Source organism: Mustela lutreola, chromosome 1, assembly GCF_030435805.1.
Source record: "Mustela lutreola isolate mMusLut2 chromosome 1, mMusLut2.pri, whole genome shotgun sequence".
NCBI lineage: Eukaryota > Metazoa > Chordata > Mammalia > Carnivora > Mustelidae > Mustela > Mustela lutreola.
This window is the reverse complement of record NC_081290.1, coordinates 196443202-196468244: the sequence shown is the minus strand read 5'-3', so window position 1 is coordinate 196468244 and position 25043 is coordinate 196443202. Positions and strand designations below refer to the sequence as shown.

At 44.6% G+C, this 25043-nt stretch overlaps 1 protein-coding gene across 1 annotated transcript; it reads right to left on the bottom strand.

Moving 5' to 3' along the window:
• Window positions 1-4739: 4739 nt before the first annotated feature.
• Window positions 4740-23990, bottom strand: DDX25 (DEAD-box helicase 25). Its single transcript, XM_059184115.1, has 12 exons — window positions 23835-23990; window positions 23138-23204; window positions 22841-22882; window positions 22229-22364; window positions 20588-20680; window positions 20400-20502; window positions 18578-18692; window positions 17420-17597; window positions 9726-9963; window positions 8483-8645; window positions 6284-6472; window positions 4740-5020 (listed from the first exon to the last, which is right to left on the bottom strand). The coding sequence occupies exons 1-12, from the start codon at window positions 23964-23966 to the stop codon at window positions 4959-4961; spliced, it is 1518 nt and encodes a 505-aa protein (XP_059040098.1). The 5' UTR covers window positions 23967-23990; the 3' UTR covers window positions 4740-4958.
• Window positions 23991-25043: the final 1053 nt, after the last annotated feature.

The window sequence follows — 25043 nt, the reverse complement described above, 5'->3', positions numbered from 1 at the left end:
TACTTCACAAAGTAGCCTGCTCTGGCTCTGCCTTCTAAATCATGCCTGAAGCTGTTATACCTGACCATGCCTCTAAACCTCACAAAAAGTGGGGCGTCCTGGTCAGTCATTTCCTTCCAACTGGGATTCCAAGCCACAAATCACAAACTACGGGACTCGAGTGAAACCACATCGTTCTTCTTAACATGATATCAAGCTCAAAATAAGACGTTAGGGGCACCTCGGTGGCTCAGTTGGTTAAGCATCTGACTTCGGCTCAGGTCATCATCTTGGGGTCCCGGGATCGAGCCCTGAGTTGGACTTCCTGCTCAGCAGGGAATCTGCTTGCCCCTCCTCAGCTAGTGCTTTTTCTCTCAAATCTTCACCAAAAAATAAGACATTATCCCCATTCATGAAAAATATATTCTAGAAATTCTGTAGAAACCCATAGCCATTCTACTGAATAGAAAAAAAATCATGGGCAAAGGTGAATTTCCAAAGAAGGTTGTGAGATAGTTGCCCACCCTTCCCTCTAAGGACTAAAGACTTTAGATCTGTAGAGATTCTCACTTAGAAAATTCCTTCATTTCTTCAGGAATACAAGAGTGGAATACAGACCTTTTCAGTGCTCATCTTTTTTTTTCAATACATTAGAGCTTCTGGTTGTCTCTAACCCAAGTAGAAGTTGAAGCTGATTAACTGTGGGAGGAGGGCTGACAGCTGCACATGGGCAGTGGGGACTCTGAAAGCTTTCAGGACATACCGTTCCTTCTCTTCACCAAGAATCATCCCATCTCCGGTGTGTTCCCTGTCTTACATTGGAAGGGTTTACGAGCTGGCTATTTAGTGGTGGGGTAGGAAACCACATTATAAAAGGATAATGGTGCTTCAACCTCTCCCCAGATTTTTTAAAAAGATTTTGTTTGACAGAGAGAGAGATCACAAGTAGGCAGAGACGCAGGCAGAGAGAGAGAGAGAGAGAGAGGGAAGCAGGCTCCCTGCTGAGCAGAGAGACTGATGCGGGGATTGATCCCAGGACCCTGGGATCATGACCTGAGCTTAAGGCAGAGGCTTAACCCATTGAGCCACCCAGGTGCCCCCTCAACCAAATTTTTAAATGACAGTGAATGGAGTGTTATGGATATTAATATGGATAATTTAAAAATGATAGATTGCAAAGTGTGATTTGGCAGGTAGGACACAATGTTTGTTCCTCACCCCTACCTCAAATTCTTATATTGAAGCCCTACCGCCAGTGTGACCATATTTGGAGTCAGGTCAGGAGGGAGGGGCTCTGGTGTTGGGATTATGGGATTAGAGACACCGGAGAGTACACTGGCCAGCGCTCTCTCTCCCTGCCACGTGAGGACATCGTGTGAAAGCAGACAAGCATCCTTGCCAGAAAGTGAATGCTGCTGGAGTTTGATCTTGGGCATTCTAGCCTCCAGAACTGTGAGCAAAGAAATTTCTGTGAAGCCATCCAATCTGTGGTATTTTGTTATGGTGCCCAAGCTGACTGAGACATAAAGCAATAGGGAAAATTAGGGGAAGAGGGCAGTGTCTCAAGACCGTGACTCTGACAGCCTGCCTCTGAGGGGCATCAGGCAGCACAGCTGGGGTGGGAGAGACGGACGTGGAAGGCTAGAGCCTGGCTGACCCATCCCTCCTTTGACAGCAGGAAGCACAGGACAGCTAAGAGCCCAGGAGAATGTAGAACCCAAAACTGAAAACATTAGGGGGCCACGGGGTCAGCAGACAGAAATAAGAAGGGCAAGGTCTAACTCTCCTCTCAGCCATGGATTAAAAAAAGTATACAAAATTCTGGGGCGAGTCGTTTTTGGATTCTTCCAAGAATAGAAAGTTGGTATACCTTGAAGCATAGCCTGAGCTATTTCAAGCAAGACCAAGATATTTCATAGTTCCATGGGTTACAATGTTATGAGTACCTTTAAAACACACGGTTCCCTGCCATCATGGTGGGGGCGGTGTTGGCATTAGGGAGGATTTAAGAGGACCCCACTCTTCCGTTAGTCCTGTGGTAAAACTAACACAGGCCCACCTGCTGGACCCCACATGCCTTTGGAGTCAGCATGCATGGACTCTCTACACCACAGCAGGAAAGAGCAAAGAAGGCCCTCGAGCTCAGAGGGCAAAGAAGTGCAGGCCCACAGAGGGGTCCTTGAGCTGAACTCCCATTTCACCTTCCAGTGCAACAGCTCTGTCGTCTCTGCTCGGGTCCTTTTTCCAGTGGAGTCCCTCTTTGAATCAAAGGAAAGGAGACTGAGCCTCTCAGAGGACCCAGAGCAGAAGCAAGGCTGGACCCAACCAGCTTTCTCTCCCCAGAGCTGGGAAGGTCCTGCTCATCTCCCCTTCCGCCAGCAATCCTCTAAGACTTTCCACTGCAGATCACACGTGCAGAGACCGCCAGCGGCTTTCACTGGGACCAGGCTTTGCTGAGGGGGATCAACACTCTCCCATGACCAAAAGCAATAGCGTCTCTTGAGAAGGGCTGTCAGACACCCTACCAGACTATGACCAATGCGTTTGCCTTTCCCATTATTCATAGTTGCCTTCCATCCAGCACCTAACATCATAGGAGCTGTGCCCCAGGTGAGGTGTTCGCTCACAACTCCCACTGGGAGTCACAGCCCTGCTCTACGTAATTGTGAATTTCAATATGCTAACACTATCATGCTGGCCAAGATCAACTTAATGGATTTGGTTTAGTATTTGGTGCCAAGTAATACACAGCTGATTAACCCAGTGCACAGATGCACTGAAATCATCTGGTTATTCCTTGCCTCTCCATGGACTCCTTCCTCAGGCAGGCATCAACTGAGAGATGACCTTGGCCAGGCTGTGCGCGGAGATGTGAAAATTGCTTGCAGTTCCCAGCAAGGAGCTGCACCCCGAAGAAAGGCCTTCGGATTGTTGACTCACCACACTGGACAGCTAGTGTTAAGACAGCTGTGATGTGCACAGAACACAGGACGGCTCTGCGGCCTCCTAGGTGGCGAGTCAAAGGAATGTGAGGAGAGGGGCAAAGGGGAAGGCCGAAGAATGCCCATTATTTGCAGACCCGGTGGGAACAGTTGCCAAATGGAAATCACTGGAGAAGTTTGTGAGGATAACCGGTAGAGCGTCTATGGGAGATGCGGACTGGAGAGGGCAATGGCAAAGTTTCCTTTAGAACTCCCTAGTGCGAGGCTGCGTTATGTGCACGGCCGCACTGCCTCTTCAGATAGAGCAGGGCATCTTAAGATACTTCCTATGCTCAGTCATATTGTGCCGTATAACTGAGGTTCAAACCTTGGATGGAAAACATCAGGGAAGAATGTCAGGGAATGAAGAAATGGCAAAGAATTATTTACTCGACAAATAAATTTGTCAATAAACAAATAAATAAATAAAAAATTTACAGAGCACCTCTTGAGACTGTGATCTTTCTTATCTACTGCTTTCCCTATGCCCTCAGCTCCCCAGGCCTGCACTTCTGGGACCTATCTTTGGAGGCTCTGGCTTCTTCTGCACGGGGGATGGAGTCTATGTTTTTTTCAAGTTCTCCAGGTAATTGTGGTAGTGAGCTGGACCTGGAATTGCCTCACGGGGCTCATCTTAGAGAAGTGTAGAGTGATGCTGAGTACGTGGCCAAAGGCATCATTCAACACAGATTTCTCTCTCATAAAAGGACACAAGGTGTCTTCTCTGGGAAGCCAGCCGGGCTGGTGTTTGGGGTCCCTCCTCCGAGCTGCACCAGTGACCGGCACACCCCTCCCTCCGTCGGCACATTCTGTTAACATGCTGCCTTTTTCTGAGGCTGCTGTTACTCTGGGATCTGAGAACGGCTGTAACATCTTTTTCCTCTTCCGTTCACTGGTGTCTGGTCTGCCGGGGAGTGAGGCAGCTGGATGGTTTTCATGTGTTTCTGAGCCCTCCTCACGGGGATAAAACCTGGGCAGGGAGCTCTGCACGTGGAATACCAGAACAGATATGCCAGAAACACCCTCCCCAGCCCCGGATGACGGGGGCACTCCCCGCAGCTGCGGGTGGGGCTCTGCGGGCCGCCCGGGCTGGGGCTCTCTAGCTGAAGGCCGTGGACCCGCTCCAGCTTTCAGGGAGAGTATCGATTTCCCCGGTTTCCTCAAGCCCACTGTTTCACTTGTTAGCAGCAAATGTGAGAAATGAAAAGCATCGCAATGGGACTTATAGGAAAACGTCTGGGATTCTCAGATATACCCTGAATGAAATGTTACTTTTTTAATAAGGCAAATGAATCCCCCCCCCCGGCCTGTTTTGAAAAAATGCCTATAACAAAGCCACATTTTCAGAGACTATTACATGGCTGGTGATGGATTAAATCTGCTCTGTTTTGAAGACATTAAGAAGCCAAGCAGAGGAAATATTTCTACATTCTGTAGGTCAGCTGAAACATTAAAAAAGCAAAATTTCTTCTTTTAAATTGTTTGACTTTTTGAAGCTTTCACCCTGCACTCCCACCTAAGAGGTGTGCGCGTGCACGTCTATGTGCGGCGCGCCCGCCTTCCTAAGCACGCCTGACTGGGGGAAGGGACACCAGTGAGTAGGCTGGGGCCAGTGGCTTCTCCGCACGCTAGCTCACATTTCCGACCCAGTAAGGCTCTACTGCCATCTCGTGGCACCCCAATGTGTTCCCAGGAGGCAGTGTGCTCAGGTCTAGAAATGAGGTCCCACGACATCCCAGAAACCCACACAAAGATGTTTACCTGTAAATGAGATTAGAATAAGAAATAATCTCGCTTTTTTATTCAAAAGGATCATGTGCTTCACACCAATCTGGTTCCTGAAAGACCTCAGGTCTTAAGATTAAGGTACCATGACATTTATTTTGCCATATTTAACAGTTTCACTTTGAAAAAGCCCAAACAGAAAAAATTACCTTCGAAACCCACTGGGACATTCTCACATAAACTAGATATTTCACAAGCAACAAAGTTCTGTCTTCAATATTCAATCTTTTCAATTTCATCCATGTCTTCAGGATCGAGTTGCTTAATGCTGCTGTCTAGAAGGAGAGAGAATGGAATCAGTCTGAGCCCAGGGCCTGAATGAAATGTCAATGAAATCTCACTCAACTCCGAATTTCTGAAGACAGTGACACTTTTGCAGATATGTGTTCCTGTGAACCCTTGCACAGAAAGCATTGAGAGAGGAACATTCTCAAGATCAGTTAAGGAAGAGATGGTATCGAAATAACCAATTAATACTGACTAAAATAGCATCAGATGCACCAAACAATAGAACATGCGTGTCTAGACAGCTGGGTAGGGAAAAGGCCAGAGCACAAGTGAGAGGAGCCTGGGAAGGGGCCTGCTCATGCTAGGAGGGATGAAGAGAACCCATGGGGGGGGAAGGCGGCAGTGAGTGTGAGGGGGCGTGGGGGCAACAGGGAGAGGGGCTGAGTCTCCTCCACTGAGGTCGCTTCCCAAGACTAGGTCATATGGCGCTCACCATAGCAAGAGTGGACGGGCTGTAAGTTTCTTTCTTCACCCTCCCTGCTTCTCCTACCATAGGGTGCTTTATCAGCTTCCCTGAGGGGGCCCTGGACATGCTACAGTCTGATTCTAGACTGCATACTCGTGCCTCTGTGCATTCCCCCAGGACAGTGTCCACTGCTTCCCACAAAAGTAAAGTACGATTTTTCCCAAAAGGTGAAGATATATTTGGGGTCATTTGGGTATTCCTCTTCCCCTGCTCCCCAGCCATATCCATGGGCTTTGGGGCATAATTTGAGAGGTGGACACCTCAGTTTAGGTCACCCTTCTAGTTTCCATCAGTTTCGGTCAGAGGGCAGGAGCCAGTCCAGGAGCCCTAGCCAGTTATCAGGGAGCCTGCCTTGTTTGGATGGGGGTCTGGAGGAAGGACAGCAGATCGCAGAATTCAGGACCATCTTAGTTGTTAGGGTGAGGCCAGAGGAAGGGAATAATGTAAGAGAAGAAGCTGGGGACAGAATATAATCCTAAAGGACTTTATTACTTTGTTTCAGATGGTGCTTTATGGGCCGTGAAAAACTGCCCCAGGTCCTACAAGGGGAGTAACATAAACCTGAACTCATACTCATTCCACTGGACTTTTGGATTGTTCTTCAGCTACTGTATATGGATGATTTCACCAACTGTCTCACTGTGGGGACTCTGGCACTGTGAGTTAGAAGTCTCCCACTCCTTGGCTCCTGCCCCTAAGCCTCTGGGCATAAGGTGCGTGACACACGTCATCACCGTCAACATCAGCAAGATCCACGGGTCCCATGGCAACAGGTGCTACTTACTAAAGTGATCCTGGATTTTCATGAGCAAGGGCAGCTTATCCACTTCAATCATGTTGAAGGCGAGGCCCTTTTTCCCAAAGCGTCCTGTCCGCCCTATGCGGTGAAGGTAAGTCTCATAATCTGGCTCCTCAGCTTGGTTTACAGGGAGATCAAAGTTCACGACAATTGTGACCTGCTTCACATCGATCCCTAGAAGAGAAGAGACACCCTAGGGTCCTGCAACTGTTTCCTTAGGACAAAGCTATTGACAAACCACATCTGCCAAGGGAATGAATTCTCATGTAACAGTCACAATTTACAAATAAAATCTGGTCTTCCATCAAGGAAGTGGATACTGGTCAGGCAGTGTGCTTGCACAGTAGGTCTAGGATGCTCGTTTTAAGAGTGTCAGTAGAAGCTAGTTCCACAGAAGGTTGTGTGTGTGTTGTGGACAGGAGCTCTCACCACCCACAGAGCCACAGCCTCCTCTCCGTTCCTGCTGTGTAAGTCCCCAGCAGCCTCCTATCTAGTGTCCCCTACCCTTCCTGGAACCCCACTCTGCACCATGCCCTGGCCGTCCTCCCATCCAGGTCTTTTTTATCCCTTGGCTCACCATTACAACAACTTCCAGCTGGGTTCCCCTCTTCTCTCCTCTAATCTCTCTGACCACAGTCACCATGACAACGTCCAGAACACTTGTGTTCAGGACCCAACTGCCCCAACTGCACAGGACGAAGTACAAATGATTCCAGATTCCCAGCACCCGAAGTCTCACCTCTTCCTCTCCTGAGTCAGATCCAATGTCACAGCCACACGGTCTTGCCATTTTCCAAGCAAACTGTCAATTCTTACCCAATTGGATTCTCTACCCTTCCTTCAAAACCTTTCACATCTAATGTTCCCTAGGAAGACTTCTGTGATCCCCCAGTGCCTCCGTCCTCTGGCACAGTAAGCTGTCTGGGTCACCATCCTTGTCCTCCTTGGAGCTCCTGGTGCCCTCTTTCCTCCTAGGTCTAGAGTCATGCCATCCAGTATGGCTATCCAACTTCAAATTAATTTAAACAAATTCATTTCCTTGGTCACACTAGCCATATATGGCCAGTGGTTACCAACTGAACAGCACAGAACAGATTATTTCCATCAGTGTGGAAAGTTTTATTGAGCTGCACTGGTCTAGACAGTCAAGCATCTGGACACTGACCTCCCAAGGGGCTGGGACCTCATCCTTTTTTCAGGCTACTCTTCCACAGTTCTGAGCTCCATAGCTTGGCAGTTCCCCATTTCTATCTGGTGAACTAAGAATGAATTAGGAAACACTGTCTGAATATGGGGTCTAGGCAAGAGTACAAGAAGGATGAAGTCTGTAGGAAGGACTCTCTTGAAAAAAAACAAAGAATTTTTTTCCCTCAGTAGTCAAAAGTTTTGAAGTTAAAAACACCTCCGAGATGGTCAACATCGTTAGGCAATGTGAGTTAAACACACAATGAGATGCCACATACATCTACTAGAATAATTAAAAAGAGTGACAACACCAACTGCTGGCAAGGAAGTGGAGGAACTGGAACTCTCCAACACAGCTAGTGAGGATAGAGAGGTAGTCGCTCTGGAAGACAGTTTCTGAGGAAGCTAAATATGCATTTACTGTATGACCCAGACATCCTACTCCTAGATACTTATCCAAGAGAAATGAAAACAGGTCTCTGAAAAACCTATACATGAATACTTACAGCTTTATTCAAAATAGCCCCAAACTGTTAAAAATCTAAATGTCCCTCAACTGGTGAATGGATGAATTGTGGTACACCCATTCAATGGCTACTACTCGGCAACAAAAAGGACTGGACTACTGATGTAAGTCACGACACTGATGAATTCAAAAGCATTACTTGAGTGGAATAAGTCAGACACAAGGGCTGACTATATAAACAGCATTAATTTATATAGCATTCTGAAAGAAACAAAATAAAGAGACAGAAATCTGATCAGTAGTTGCCAGGGGTCAGATGATAAAAGGAAGAGGCTGGCTACAAAGGGGCATAAGCAAGTTCTGGAGGATGAGGGGAGTGTTCTGTACTTTGATTATGGTGATGGTCACATGACTCTGTATGTTTGTCAAAAGTCACTGTAAAGTTAAAATCAGTGAGATTTATCATATGCAAATCACATTTCAATAAACCTGATGTTGAACATGAACACACACACACACACACACGCACACACCTCGAGCACAGACATTGGTTGTTATAAGAACTTTCTCTTTCCCATCCCGAAACCTCTGAATGATGGAGGCTCGCTGATCCACGGTCAGCTCTCCGCTTAACAGAGACACTTGGTGGCCGTCCTGCATCATCTCCACAGTCAACCACTTGGCATTTCGACGAGTCTATGTGAAAACACAAAACCCAGCATAGCAGCCCACGTCCAAGCAGACTGGCTGTGTTTGCCATGCTCACATAGGCACAGCAGGGAAGCCAGAAAGGCTGCTTGGGAGCTGTGCTTTACCTTTCCCTTAAGCCCTAAGAGGAACCTTCGAATGGGGCACCTCCTGTGCTGCTCAAGGTCATATCCTCTCAACCTGTGGGAGCTTTGGCTTCTCAGCCATGAAGCAGAGATAAAATGCTCACTTGCTTCATGTGGTAGGATGATGACAAAATGGAATAACAGTGGAGACAACCTCAGGCACTGTAAGTGTGCTTCCTATCTCCTGGTGTCTCGCTCAGATCTTTAATGTGTTACGGTCACTGTTTTCACCACAATACGATGAAACGCATACCTCATTTCATTTAAAAAAAAAAAAAAAAAAAGAACCAAGAGCTTAAAAACATGAAGTCACTTGCCCAAGGTTTTCATGGCTAGTCCATGGTAGAAGCAAGCTTGCTTTTATTCTACAAGCATGTCCTCAGTGCTGTCCCTGTGCCAGGCGGGTGCCAATTCTAGTGAGACTAGGCAAGTAAGATAGAGGAGGTCCTGCACTCATGGAGCTTACAGTGTTCACGTGGTAGAGAGAAAATAAAACCAAGATGTGAATGTGAAACATGTCAGAGAGCAAAAAATAAATACGAAAATAAAAATAGGAAAATATTAATAGTGAGTGACTGAGTGGCTACTTTACTCATAGTAAGTCAGGAACTAGAAAAGAATATTCTTAATCTGATGGAGGGGACCTGTAAAAACCCCACAATGAACATCAACCTACAGGGGCAAGTGTTAGAAGCAATCCTAAAATAGGGAGGCCTCTATTTAACGTCATCTTGAAGTCTCTATTCCGTTACTTAATCTTTCTAAGTTCCTCCCATAACATACGGATTCATTTCTGTCCCAAGTGGTTCTGAAGATTAAATATGCTCCTGTACTCAAAGTGCTGACAGGGGTGCCTGGGTCTCTGGCCCCTATTAGTGTCACTGTCCCCTCCACTCCTGCGGGCGAGTCTGAGCACGGCGAGGACAGATCTCAGCACCGTTACCTGGCAGAAGATGATGGCCTGCCCAATGGTGATGCCACCGTAGATGTTGCACAGGGCTTGGTACTTGTCTTTCCTACTCTCGCACAACACGTAATACTGTCGGATGTTGTTCAGGGTCAGCTCCTCTTTTCGTAACTTAATAACATTAGGGTCTGGAATGATTCGCTCTGCAAACTGCCACACAGAGTCCTCAAAGGTCGCTGAAAAGAGGAGCATCTGGCACTCAGAAGGTAAAGCTCTGTAAGAGAAGGGAAGACATCATCAGCCTCGGCCATCCCTGTCACTCTCCTGGGGGGTGGAGGGCTTCAAACATGTCCTAGCCCCTGCCACCAGGGGTCAGCAGAGGAGTGGCTGCCTGCCACAAGTTCCACCCCTGTGCAAAGGGCCATGTGTTCTGCCCCTCTATGCCACCAAGAATTTGGAAAGACACACACAAGCTGAGTGTGGAGCTCAAGAGCAAAGTTTAGATATGTATTTTGAAGGGTCTGGGGTCTTTCATGCCCATTTTCTTCCTAAGCGAGGCAGAGTCAGGAGCCCCGGGTGTCCGTCTAGGTATTCTTCATGGTGTTCGTCTCACACAAAGTGAAATGGGAGCAAGGAAACAGGCCAGTAATTCAATGGCAGGTGTTAGAGTTCTTGGGAGAAAAAGAACAGCCACACTCACTTTCTTTGGGATGGGAAGGACCTGGATAGAAACAAAAGGGGAACACAGGGGAAACACTACTGCACACAAACCATGAGCTGAACCTGCAGCAAACACAGGGCTGATTCACACCGAGTTTAAAAACGGGCAAAATGAAGCTAGCAGTAAGAACAGAGGTTAACCCTGGGGAGGAGTGGCAGGGATGGGGGGCAGGTGGAGGCTGGGATATAGGAAACAATCTGTAGGGGAACTCTGGAGTGCTGGTAAACTTTTAGTTCTTGGTCTGGGCTATTATCTCATGAACCCAACCTCTTTGAATTTTCACTCAGCTGTATACTTGTGATTCATGTATTTCTCTGAACATATTGTATACATCAATAAATTTTAACTTACTCTGATTTCACCAGAGAGAAATCACCACTTTTGAGAAGACAGAGCATCTAGAAGATAGGATGTTAGTGTTAAAGGAGAGTGGGGAGATCATGAAATCCAGTGACTCCCAAGTACTACGTCAAGCCTGTGGCGTGGGTTGTCTGGGAAGCTTTTCCAAGTAATGATCTGGCAGACTTCTGGGCAACTACAGTAGACTGTCTACAGCTGTACCTTCCCTGCTTCCCACGTACCACGAGTATGATTATAAAGAGACAGAAAGACATGAACCCACAACATGCACAGAAGGAGAGAAATCAGTGGATGTGATAACTCAATGTATTTCTGGAAGACAGGAAAGCGTGGTAAACAAGAAAGCAGATGACGCCCTCACATGAGCAGTACAGATGGAAACGGTGATGCAGACAGTGGCTGAGATGCAAAGGTAGGGGCTCCCTCAGAACCTCTGAGAGTTCTTGGAGCTACGAACACCCGGTGCCAGAGAAAGCGGGGGTGGTGTGCTAGAAGATACGAGGAAAATTCTGCATTAGCTTGCTGTGTTTTGGAGGAGAGAGAGGGTGGGGGAAAGAAGGGGAGACATCTTGGCCATCTACTGTATCACAGTTCTCCATCTGGAAAAAGCTGGCACCACGACTGGCATCCCAAGGTTTGAGACATTTCATGCCAAAAAGACGATGTACACAGATTACACCAGGAAAGGAAACATGGGCATTCTACAGAACACTCTGGATTTCAAAGACCTGGGATGAAACAAATCATGTAAATTATTTCATTAATGATTTTTATATTGATTAAATTGATAACTTATTAAATGCTATCTTTTATATATTTAAAGAAAATATAACATGAATTTCACCTTTTTAAAAATGTGGCTATTAGAAAATTTAAAATTACACAAGTAGCTTGCATTATATTTCTATGGGACAATACTATGATTTAATCTTGTTTAAGCAAAAGAAGAAAATCAACAATGGAGGAATGAACAAGCAACATAAATCCCTAAATTTTTTTTAAAGATTTTATTTATTTGACAGACAAAGATCACAAGTAGGCAGAGAGGCAGGCAGAGAGAGAAAGGAAGGAAAGCAGGCTCCCTGCTGAGCAGAGAGCCCGATGTGGGGTTCGATCCCAGGACCCTGGGATCATGACCTGAGCTGAAGGCAGAGGCTATAACCCACTGAGCCACTGAGGTACCCCCATAAATCCCTAATTATTACTTAATATTCTCTTGAAGTGAAAGCAATTGGGTCTTTCCTGGAATTCTGAGTCTTTCATTCTCAGTTATATGTAAATGGTAAGGGATGGCAAGAGAGAGTCTCACTTGATCTTTGGCCAAAATTAATATTTTTTAAAAGATTTTATTTATTTCACAGAGAAAGAAAGAGCAAACACAAGCAGGAGGAGTGGCAGGGAGAGGGAGAAGCAGGATTTCACTGAGCAAGGAGCCTGATGGTGGGCTCAATCCCAGGACCCTGGGATCATGACCTGAGCTGAAAGAAGATGCTTAACTGACTGAGCCACCGGGCACCCCTGGCCAAAACTATTTTAAATAAGAAGTCTGGCTGAAAATGTGTATAAGGAGTAGCTGGATCCCACTTTATTTCAGGCAGTTGGGCATGTACAAGTAGGAGACTAGAGGTTTATTCTGTGCAGAAATCCCAGACTTGGGGATGCCAGCCTCGCAGAAGGTGAGAGTAAAGCAGAGAGCTGAAAATAGGGAGTGAAAATATGCATATGAATATGCAGCCCATTCCCTGGCCCTTTTCCCAGGAGGCCAGCAACCAAATATATGTCTCCTACGGAGGAGATGAGAGACATTCCATAGTTCTAATAACCTGCAAGTAACGAGCATCCTAGGGGGAGCTGCCCAAGTCACAAGCCCCAACCATGCACCCAGAGCTGCCAGCAAGCTTCTTGGTTCTCAACCATAGGTAATGAGAGGCTAGCCAAGAATCACCAGATACGAGGGGGAAAGGTCCACCATAAGAGAGACAGAACAAAGAGACAAAAAGGAGAAACTTAAGATAATTCAGAGGCAAAGTTGAAAACAGGAAAAAAATTGTAAATACTCGAATTAATATTCTCAGAGAGACAATAGCAGCATATTGCGCCTATAACAAGAAAAGGAAGTTACAGAAGAGGAACAGAGAAAGCCAGGGCAATCTCAGGAAAAGAAGGTCAAACAACTGTGTTATTTTAATGACAGACAGAAGGACACATTCAACTGGGTGAAAAAGGTAAATACCAGAAAAAGAGCCACTGTCCCGCATGAAGGAAGAACAGAGGATGAGGCTTGGTGGGAAGGAGACATGAAAAGTATATATGGACACCGAACCTCCCAAGTTCAGGATGCGACAGGCAACACTTCTAAATTCAAAGTTGTTTTGTCTTTGGAAAGCACATAGTGCTCAACTGGAAGCAGGGGATGCTGAACCCGTCTGGCCACCCTGCACAGAGGGACATGCATTAGTGCGTTCCTCCCTTGGTATCTCTAGGAAACAGTGAAGTTACATCGCGTGCTTCCATGCTTGCAAGTGAAATGTCCTGCAGGTGAACAAATGGAGACATTCTGACCATGGATGCCTTACCACGTTCAGTGGGGAGCTAATTCTGGAAGATCTTACCAGTCAGTGCTCATACTTTGTACATTACACCAGCTGCTATGTCAAATTACAGCAACAAAAAATATCTTCCCCCATTTCTTAGGATTTGAAAAGTGGGAGTTCAAAATATCTTCTTGACTTCTATGGAGTTTTAATGAGACACAGAAAATCTAAAACAGAAGATTGCTGATATCACATCCAAATACAAACTAGCTTCTGCTCGACTGTCTGCATGTGCCGCAGACAGTGCAAACGTAAACTCTGGCAGCTTCCACTCAGTCTATAAAATTCTCAGAGAAAACAAAAAGATCTTGCCACCTAAATATCCCGCAGGCTTTGTGCACAGCACTTCTAAAAGGTGAATCATTTGCTTAATTGTAACACCGAGCTTTCATTATCAAAGTTTTTGCTTACTTTTGGCTTCCTCAGAACTTGCAGAGGTACTTAGTAAGATTTTTACCTGTATGGAAATGGAAGGAGAGAGTCACCTGGAGAGTCACCTGGACATCTGCTTGTATGATACTATCACTGTTGAGGCCATGGTAAGGAGTTAAAAAGTTGCCCAGTCATAAAGTCATATTTTCAAAGTGTGAGACAAAAAGTCCTTCTCTAATCTGAAAATACACTGAAGGTGGGAATGGAGGAGGTGATCATAGTAAATGATTGTAATAAAATGCTGTTTCTCCAAAACTGTGTGATGACCTGTGAAGTTGCTTTCAGGAGACTGTTTGCCCCTGAGTTGTCTAGTGTTACCTACAAATACTCGTAGCAAAAAAATTACTAATTTTTTAGGAAATAAGGCTGCTGCAGGACTAAAAAATGTCACCAGAAAAAGGCAGCCCAGTTGAACAAGACTTTCTTGTTCCTTTGCTATAAACTGTAACTTACTTAGAATCCATCTTTGATTTCACAAGCCTAAATCGCTTCTGTGCTTCACCACCATTTTCCTTGAGAACCGCAGTGGTAGCTGATGTACTTCAGGGCGTTTGAAAACGATGGACATTTTAGATGTGGAGAACCTAAATGGTGGATTTACAGATGCAAGGGATCTGAATGACAAACAGCTGATCTACCAAACAAGCCTGCAGAGCGGATGTGTACATTTCTAGAAAGCTAGACACGAATGCTTGCGTGTTTGAAAACCTGGTGTTGATAGTAAGTAAACTCTTAACTAGTCCATGCTTGAACACTTTTGTGAAGAGCACAGCACACTGGACGAACAGCAGGAGTCAGCAAAATGAATTTTATGGTCCAATGTAAAATTTCCCACCATATACCAAAAAGGCGGCTTCAGGTAGTTCAGAGAATTATTACTGGAAGAGGAAAGGAAAAGAGTAGAAACAGCTTACTGTGCTGGTTGGGTCTTTAAACACAAGTAAGAGCTATTTAATTAGTCCTATTGTATTGAAATTATCCTCATAAAAAATCTTTTATTTGAGTATCTTAAAAATATATAATGGCACAGAGCACAAAATTTAAGCAGCCAATAATGAATTTAAAGAGATTAAAATAAACTGCTGTCAAAGATGACATTATAAAATACTGTTTATGTTTCTCATATTATTCATTTAGCTAATTGAACTAATAATTATGGCTAATTGCCACTGTTAACCAGTTCTGTTGTTTTGCTTAAATAGTTGCATTTATTTATTTATTTCCTAAAGATTTTATTTATTTGACAGAAAGAGACACAGCAAGAGAGGGGAACACAAGCAGGAGGAGTGGGAGAGGGAGAAGCAGGCTTCCCACTGAGCAGGGAGCCTAATGTGGGGATCAATCCCTGGACCCTGGAATATTGACCTGAGCCAAAGGCAGACACTTAACGACTTAGCCACCCAGGTGCCCCAAATAGTAGCAACTATGTAATAGAAAATATAGGGGGATATAGAATTTAAAAGAAACATGTACTTCCCATATTTTTATCTTAATAACACATGTGTATGACTATTTTTCTATATTATTACATATAATGACTGTGTCCTGCTCTTTAAAAAGTTCTTTACTGTAGGGAAAGAAATAACCTAAGCAATTTTTCCAGATCTGGGAGGCACAAATTTTGCAAATGAAGAGGATGAGTGCACTATGTGTCGAGAACAATGGGTGAGGAAAAAAGGACCCAAACCAATGCACATCACTGAGAAATATTAGAATACAGTGGAGAGAGAAGATTCTGAAAGCTTCTAGAGACAAAAAACATATTACCTACAAAAGTTTGGGGATCAGGATGACATTAAACTTGTCAGCAACAACATGGGAACTGACAGTATTAATTATGGTATCTTAAAAAAATTTTGTTTTCAACACTGACTCAGAATTTATTGGAAGAATTAACTTGGATTCCACATGCAAGCAAACTGTCCATCAAAAGATCAGATTTACAGCTACAATGAAGACACTTTCAGACATGTGGGAGATGGAAAGTGAAATTCCTAACAAGTCTTTTCAGGAAATGATTAGAGAATATACTCCCGAACATTGAGTAAACTGACAGTAACTAAGAAAAAGCACCCAGAAAACGGGAGATTCCAAGACCTATAGTGACAGCTGTACAACCAGACCAGACTGAAACTGGACAGAGCTTGGGAGAGTTTCAGGAAAAAAGACATTGATGGAGTAGTTTGTTTGTTTGTTTTTAAAGATTTTTAAAAAAATTTATTTGACACACAGAGAGAGAGGTCACAAGTAGGCAGAGAGGCAGGTAGAGAGGAGGAAGCAGGCTCCCTGCAGGGAGCCAGATGTGGGGCTTGAACCCAGGACCCTGGGACCATGACCTGAGCCGAAAGCAGAGGATTAGCCCACTGAGCCACCCAGGTGCCCCATTGATGGGAGTTTTTAAATGTATTTGCCCATTTGGAAATACCACTGAAATTAAAACACATATGACGAAATAGGCAGAGAAAGATTAAATATCCCTAGCCAGTAATACTAACCAAACTAAGGAAAACAGACAATTATTAATTCTAGGGGAAATAGCTGTATAAGGAAAAAACATAATTATAATAATACACTGCATGACAGTGAACAATATTTATAATGCCCTAATGATAAAAACACTATTAAGGCAGTCAACTCTTACAACGTAAGCACAGAGAGGTGGCAGAGGGGACAGGAAGCGGGGGGAGGGTGGTGGTACCAAAGAGCTGGATTCCCACTTCCTATACTAGCAGTCAACAGACACTGACACACTAAGAAACAGCCATTTGAGCATACTATTTAAACATATGAAGGTTAATACCAAAATAGAGATTCTCTAGAAGCAGCACTGTTTTTCATTACAGGTCTTTCACAACTGCTTGTTTCTTGTTTTTTTTTTTTTTTTTTTTTTTTTTTTCTTGAAAGATTTACTTATTTATTTTGGGCAGGGCAGGAGTGGGAGGGGCAGAGAGAGAGAATCCCAAGCAGACTCTGCACTCAGTGTAGAACTCAACTCAAGGCTCCATCTCAAGATGCTGAGATCATGGTCTGAGCCAAGACCAAGAGCCAGATGCTTTATCCACTATGCCACCCAGGTGCCCCTCAGTATTACTTGAATTTAATAAGTGACACAGATCCTTAGAGCCCACTCCCAGAAATTCTGAACCAGTAAGGCTCGGGTTAGGCCCAGTAATGTGTAATTTTAAGGCCCCTGGGTGATCCTGAGAGAGAGGCCTAGGAAAACAACAGGATTTACTTGACAAATGAAAGGCAAAATCAGGACTAGACCATGTGTCTCCTGATTCGAAGTTACTGTGTTCTCTACTCTCCACAGCAGCTTGTGCAGGCTTTAATAAATTCTCTTTAGACATTTGCTCTTAACAGCAAAATTAGTGGCACAATTTGGTGGGTTTCATGTATAGGCCTGCAGTGGAAACAAAACCAATCAGGCAAGATGACAAACTAAAGTGGGGAAATGACAGCAGTCTACGAGGCTGCTGAGCTGGTGAAAATACTCCCCAGTTTGTTTTAAAAGCAAAGGAAGTAGGGAATCAAGCCATGAAGACAACTGGGAGCAGCAGATAAATCAAACTCCCCCTCCAGACCGAAGATCCAGGAAGAAAAAAGGTGAATGTGAAACTTACCTCTGAATCCGAATGCTCTGATCTGAGAATCCTTGTGTGTCAATCATCACATCCGCTTCATCCAGGACAAACACACGAATCTTAGTCAAGTCAATTAATTTTCGCTTGAAACACCAATCTAGAACAGTCCCAGGAGTGCCAATTATAATCTGTTTGGTGATGTCCGTGCCTCTGGGAACTGGGGAGAAAAGGGTTGAAAGACTCCTTCAGATGCAAAGGACCCTCACAGTCCACAACTCGGGACCACACAACAGGACTGTGAAGTGAAAGTATATTTCGTGACGATTTTCTAAGTGCAAACCCTGAGGGTCATTGAGGATTTGTATTTGCAGAGCTTTAGGATAAGTCCCCCGTTTCTAGGTTTAGAGTCATAACAGTCCTGCCATTGGATTCTGCCCCACGGTCAGTGAAAAAGCCACCCTTCAGCGATCCCATCACCTTACAGAAACAGCAGCACAGCTGTGAGAAACCTACCAACTGTTCCCAAATGGAAAATAAGCACAGTACTATCAATGGGTTACATTAAATAAATTATGGAATGCTATGAAGCTAGTCAAAACAATGAGGTGGGATTATATTCATGAATGTAGAAAGATGTCCAAAGCATGTGCTTTTTTAGACATTATGAAAAAACGCTCCCATCTTCATGAACACTCTACAAAAACAAACACCTACATGTACATCCTCATGTGTACAAACTGAAAAAAGAAAGCAAACCACGGAGGTCTTGTGAATAAAACTATTATCCTTGGAAACATGTTTTTGAATGACAAGGAAGAACAACTTCCACCTTTATCTTTTGACCTTCTCTGTTTTAAAGGTTTATTTTTTCCTGCTATGCACATGTGACACTTTAATGAAAATGTTAAACATTTTTTGTTCTGCAAAAAAACAACTGAGCCCCCCAAAAATGAAAGCTATCATCTTGCAGGATGTGGAAATGATGCAGCTAACATGTACGGGGTCCTTATTAAGTGCCAAGTGTGTACACAGTGCTGCCTCTACATCAGTTCATTTAATTCCAGTCACAGCTCCTTGGGACAGGTGCTATGATGGCTCCCATTTTAGAGACGAGAAACCGGAGAAGGTACAGAATATGGTTGCTGGTGGTGGAGTCCGGAATTACAAAATCTGCCAGGCCGGCTTACTGGTACATACTGCGATTCCCTCGAATGGCGTACATCACTTGAACATCCACACAGAATTTTCCCATCCGTTCGACCACGCGACCAGTCTGCAAAGCCAGTTCATAAGTAGGAGCTAGGCAGAGGCACTGCGAGAGAAAGGAGGGGGAAATCGCAAGGCTCACACAAGCCATCATGCAAATCTGAGGCACAGTTAAAATTCATACAGGGAGACGCAAGTTTTGTGCAAAACTGGGAGATTTTGGATGAATAAAGTATTTTCAGTTGAACACAATTTAGCAGTGATAGATCTGAAGTGAATGTTGAGTATGGAAGGAGAGAAGGGGCTGAAGGATAGAGAAATACCTTTATATATTCCTCTCTAGAGTTATGCAGAACCACAGATCTGGCTTTATTGTGTGTGTGTTGGGGGGTGGTGTAGGGAGGCTGGGAATCAAGAAGAAAGGAAATGCGGGACGCTTGGGTGGCTCAGTGGGTTAAGCCACTGCCTTCGGCTCAGGTCATGATCCCAGCGTCCTGGGATCGAGTCCCACATCGGGCTCCTTGCTTGGCAGGGAGCCTGCTTCTCCCTCTGCCTCTGTCTGCCATTCTGTCCGCCTGTGCTCGCTCTCTCTCCCGCTCTCTCTGACAAATTAAAAAAAAAAAAAAAAAAAAAAAAAAAAAGACTCTTTAAAAAAAAAAAAAAAAAAGAAAGGAAATGCAAGGCAAACCACTCCTTGAGTGTCACCCTGTCACTTCTTCCCTGCTATTAAAAGTCTGCCTGTTTCCAGAACACTCCCTGATTGATCCAATCCACTATACACACCTCTGGCAGAATATTCCCTAAAACTCTTCCCTTTGTTACCTCCAGCCCCTATATCTGGTGGTTGCTGAGGAATGAAGATGTTGATGGAAGAAACTGGTGATATTTAATGCATTTATGGGCTTCAATTAAATATCTGTGATACAGAGGACAGGAAAACATAGCTAAAGTGCTAATAATTGTTTCCACACATTTCTCAACATGGGTTTAAGCACAGATTTTCCTGAAAAATTTTTATTCATAATACCAAACCCTGAATATGTATTTCAGTGAACCTGTCCAAAAAGCCAGGCACCAGTCTTCCACATCCCCAGCTTATCTTGCTAACAAACTGTAAGCTTCCTAAAGGAATCCTTTGCGTGGGGTGCACTCAGTACTCAGGTACTCAGCTTGTCAAATGAGCTGATGAGAGCAGCTTGGAGATACACAGGAAAAGCACCAGACACTTGCCCAAAGTGGAAGCTAGGCTAAGAGAAGGGCAAGCACACTTCCAGCCCCTGCTCTGCCACTGTTGGCTACCTGTGACCTCATGCGAGACACTTTCCTGTCCAAGTCTCAGTCTCCCCTCTGCTACAGGAGGCAGCGGACCGGGTGCTGCTTTGGTCCTACAGCTCTAAGGCCACCACTTGTGAATTGCTCACTTCAGGTCAAGTGCAGTGTGAAAAGGATATATTATTTCATCTACACGACAATTCTATGAGGCATTCATTCACTAAGCAAGCCAGACACTGTGCTCAGAGTCAGCAATGATCCACGCTTTTAGAGATGTTATCCTTCCAGACAGGGAAACAGACTTCGGAAGATCTACTAACTCACCTAAGACACTCTAGGAGTAAGCAGAGAGACTAGGACTGGAACAGGTCAAACTATAAAGCCTGCGCTCCCACCACCGTTCCATCCTGCCCCAATGCTCTGTGATTTTGAGAAGAAATGCCTATTCTACATGCTATCATAGCATGGCAATATTATCTCCCACTACTAAAATATCACTAGCACTGCAAGCATTCCCCTCTCTCCATCAACCTTTCCTTACCTGTGGGAACAATTCCAAGGTATTGACTCTGCTTAGCATTGCCAAGACAAAAGCAGCTGTTTTTCCTGTTCCAGACTGGCTCTGGGCTATGAGGTTCTGGGGTCTGTAGAAAAAAAGAGACACCTGGGCATAAACTGCATACAGAAGGCTAAAAACCAAGTTGGAACAGCACTGCCCTGGAAACTCACGGGTGGGCCAGCATCATAGGGAGAGCCATCTCTTGGATTTTGGATGGTCTGTTAAATCCCATTGCATAGATCCCTTTTAATAGCTCTTCCTTCCTGTAAGAAAAAAGAAAAAGCACACACTTAAAGCCTACAATTGGTCAGCAGCCTCAGAAATACAGACTCAAAAGGTGTATTTCTAAATTAAGCCACTCTACAACAGGGCTTCAGGATTTAGAAATATACAGTTTACACCTTGACTCCCAAACATACACAATTATGCCTGTATAGTTGAACCACTCAAATAATAAGCTATGCTATAAGCCTAGGCTGAGGACAGTATTAATAGCCTAACATTGAACTTTCGGTTGAACCAAGCAAAAAAGGAAAAACTCATCTGATAGAAGTGTATAAATTTGTCAGAAGAGTTTTATTTTCTGCACAAGCAGAAAACAGATTTACTCTTTCTTTCTTTTTTTTTTTTTAAGATTTTATTTTTAAGTAATCTCTACACCCAAAATGGGGCTTGAACTCATGACCCCCAGATCAAGAGTCCCATGCTCTTCTAACTGAGCCAGCCAGAGGCCCATACTATTTAATTCTTTTTAATGAATGACAATCTTTGATTCTTTAATAGCAGTTTTCAAAGAAGACAAAGTTTTATTGAGGTAATTCTTAACATCAATTCTTTCTAGGAGCAGAGGACACAATATTACCTCATCCTTCTAAGCCAACATTTTTTTTTTTTTTTTTTTTTTGAGAGAGCAAGCGAGAAGACACACGAGTGGGGTGGGGTAGAGGGCAGGAGCAAAGGCAGAGAGAGACCATCTTAAGCAGGATCCAGGCCCAGCAGAGACCCCAATGGACGGCTCATTGATCTCATGATGTTGAGATCATGACCTGAGCTGAAATCAAGTGTTGGATGCTTAACTGACTGAGCAACTCACACACCCCTGAGCCAGCATTTTTAAATGCATCTTTCCCGCGATCTCATGATAGTTGACAGAAAGAAGAGAAAATGACATAGGTTGGAAAACCTCCACTTTCAATGACATGCACGTTTTGCATTTGGTTATTTGGCAGATTACTGGCTGCCAACTGTTAATCACAAGTAGGCTTCTTCTTTCATTTAGAAATTGTTGGGGCATTGGGGTTTTGGCTTTTTCCCCTCTACATAAGTCCCTATTAGTAACTCTTCCTGTTAAAATGCAGTTCCTTAATGCTAGTTGATAGATCCCTCGAAAATGCAAACCCATTTGGGAAAGTTATTCATTTTAATACCGTCTGAAACAAAATATAATTAGGAAGGTAACAGCTTCTAACTCATCTAAAGGGGTTGAGGGAAGGTATTTGGGCCATCAGTGTCCCCGTATCTGTATTACAGTATGGAGAATAGCAATATGGCTGTGTTGAGCTTAGCTATCCCCATTAGCATAAAGTTAGAATATTTTACCATCAAGATGTTCTCAATTTGCTGCACACTCAGGTATCCTACTGCTCCTTTCTGAATTATATTTCAAATACATGCAAAATGTACACATCTCATTTTAGTATTAAATATTAGAACATTAAGGGGATTCTGAGAGTTTTTATTTTTAGCAGATTACTTTGTTCGGTACCATTCTTTCTGGCATTTTCCCACAATAAATGAGTAAAAGTACTCACAGCCGCAGCTCTTCAAACGTTTTCACTGAGTAGAGTGGAGAGCTGGGATCCTTCTGTAAGACTTCAACTCGGTGACTGGATTCTACTAAGGACTGTCGGATTAACTTATTTAAGAGTGAATTAGCTGCCAAATCCACTGAAAAGCAAAAATTAAAAAGGATGATATTGCAGGAGAAAATCCAGCCTCCAAAATGAATCTAATCAATTGGTCCTTCCCATTCAGAGAATGTATGTCAAACAACTGCTCCTACTCTCATCTTTCCTCTAAAAGGAGATTCTAGAAAGAATGATGTAACACTGAGAATTCCTTTTTAGACGAGAATCCAGTTTCTTATGCTCTGCTGCTATACCAACCTCTGACCTTAAGCAAGCCTACTTCTATCACCACCAGAACTAATTTTTCCTTGCCAGCTGAAAACTCTTAGTCCATTCCTACATATTCCATTTCAACTTCCCCTAAAGAAATATGGCTAATCCTAATTTAGTATTTCTCCTGATAGTCACTACTTACGAAGAAAACAGAAGACCGCCCTTTTCCCATTGAGATTATATTATTTGCTCATTGTGAAAATCATGAGTGCTAGTTTACATGCGAATAAATTTATCTCCTACCTACATCTTCATCATCTTCTTCCGTATTATTAATAGAACCATCTAAAAGAATGGAAGAGAAACAATAAATACCAACAGAAATGTAAAGTGTATGATCTCTCACCATCTCCATAGTATGCACTGACAGCAAGGGTCATCCAGTGAAGGAGTGGGTTAAAAAACTGGGAAGGTAGTGGAGCACCTTGACAGTTAATAGGAGCCAGAGGCATTTCAGTTGCCAGAGACCTGAGGAAAGCAATGTTTTGTTTTGTTTTTTAAATTAATTGAGGCCAGTCTGCCTTATCTAACAGCACTCACCTATATTTGGGACTGTAGAACTCTTAATGCCCCGAAGGTTCTTCCGGGGATGGATGAGGTTTGAAAACTATTGAAAGACACAAATTTCAACCAACATTAGGAAGCAAGTCACCAAGCAGCCCAGGGCTCCCCCTTAGCAGGGAGGGACCCACCCGAATACTGTTTCCTTTGCCCTGTCAGGTATTAATTCTGACACTAGATTCTTTTCAGGAATAGGTCACCTCTATGAATTACGCTAAAAATCGAAGGAGACTTTACTGCTGCCCCTGTACCTTAAGTTCCTCTTTATAGTCCTCTAACCTAAGTGTGGCAGTCCTTGGGGGTCACAGCACGAGGAAGGGATGGTGGGTAGCAAAGCGCGGTGGTCGGTAAGATGGAAGCTAGCCGAAGCTCAATGGTCAAATTGGGAGAGCAGGAAACTCCAAGATCTAGTTGGGACTGTCAGCTCCTTTCTCTCCCGAGACTTCTAGGGGTCTTCATTTCGCCCTTTCAAACCAAAGGTCTTGCGTACCTCTCGGGGTCTCCTGCCCCTGGCCCTCCCCCACATCCTTGCCACATCCCCCCCCACCCCCACCATTTGACACCCCACTCCACACGCTAGCGGGGTTCTCTCCTCCCGCCCTTCCCGGCAGATGTCCCTCTCGGAGTGCGATTCTGACCCCCGCCCACTTGCCCTCCCCGGTTCAGCGGCAGTTACATGACTGTTCAGCCGCTCGCTCTCCGCCGCCCCGGCGTCGCCTCCCCAAAGTAACGACGCCATAGCCGCGATCGCAGCTCCCGCCCCCAGCACGTGCGCCCTCCCCCGGCACGAGGCAGTGCCCGGCTCCATCCTGCGGCCAATGAGCTTCCTCCGGGGGCGGGCTGACGCGCCCTCGACCACCCGCGACGCGCTGCGCAGGCGCGCGAGCTCCAGGGAGGTGGGCGGAGCCAGGAGAGGAGGTGGGGGCTGCGGGAGACGAATTCAGAGGCAGGTTTGCCATCTGGCAGCGGCGCGTGGGCGCCGGGGGTTCAGGAACCCGCCACGCAGCGCCAGTGTCGTGAACACTCGCCTGCTCCTGACCTTTGCTAAGCCAGCAAGAGCTTGAGACTGTAAGCCGCACTGATTCGGGAGTCCTACCTCCCTTACCCAACACCTACTACGCGATTTTCCGGGCGATGAGGCCGGATCCTCCCCCCTCCCGGCTTCCAGAACTCCTGCTGTTTCCCCGAAATATCCGCTTATACATTACATGATGTCAGAAAGACCAGAGAATTTCATAGGAAAGTAGAGGGTCAGAAATGGTGAGTTTCAGCTGACAAATTAATTCAAATGCGAAAGATGCTGAAAGGAAGTAAGGTTGTTCAGGTTCTAACTGTTGTCCCTGTTCTAATACCTGTGATGTTTACACACACCGGCTTGCTTTAATTTTAATTCTGGTATGTGCTCTTTGCTAATGCAGTCCTGAGATAACTGTTTTCCTTGCGGTACAACCTTTACCTCCTACCCGTATCTGCATAATCGGACACAGATTCCTTGTACTACTGACTGCTAAACTTCAGTTTTCTGCTTGGAATCTTGAGATTTGGATCAGCATCTCTTCAAAACCCCACAAACCAAAAACTTAGTTATGATCTCTCCGTGGTGCTGAAAGCAAGACTCCCCAGCTCCGTTGAGTCACTCTCAGGCACCTCAATCGTTTATTTTGAGGTTAATCAAATTCCTTTTCAGCCTTCCCATGTGGATTCTAGTAGCAAATGTTTTTGTCTCACAATGATAACTTTCTACTAAGTTAAGAAGGTATAAAATCGGGCCGGGTTCTTTAATGTTAATTTTCATATAAGGATCGCAGACATTTGAAAAACTGCTTTTCCGTTATTTCGCACTGGAATTTATCCTTTTATTCTTGTATTACCATAGACCCCAGAT

Coding starts and splice junctions, on each gene's coding strand:
- DDX25 (XM_059184115.1), bottom strand. CDS start 23,966: ATGGAGCCGGGCACTGCCTCGTGCCGGGGGAGGGCGCACGTGCTGGGG. Junction 20,681..22,228: donor ACGTTTGAAGAGCTGCGGCT/GTGAGTACTTTT, acceptor TTTTTCTTACAG/GAAGGAAGAGCTATTAAAAG. Junction 9,964..17,419: donor CAGAGCATTCGGATTCAGAG/GTAAGTTTCACA, acceptor CTTCTCTTACAG/AGCTTTACCTTCTGAGTGCC.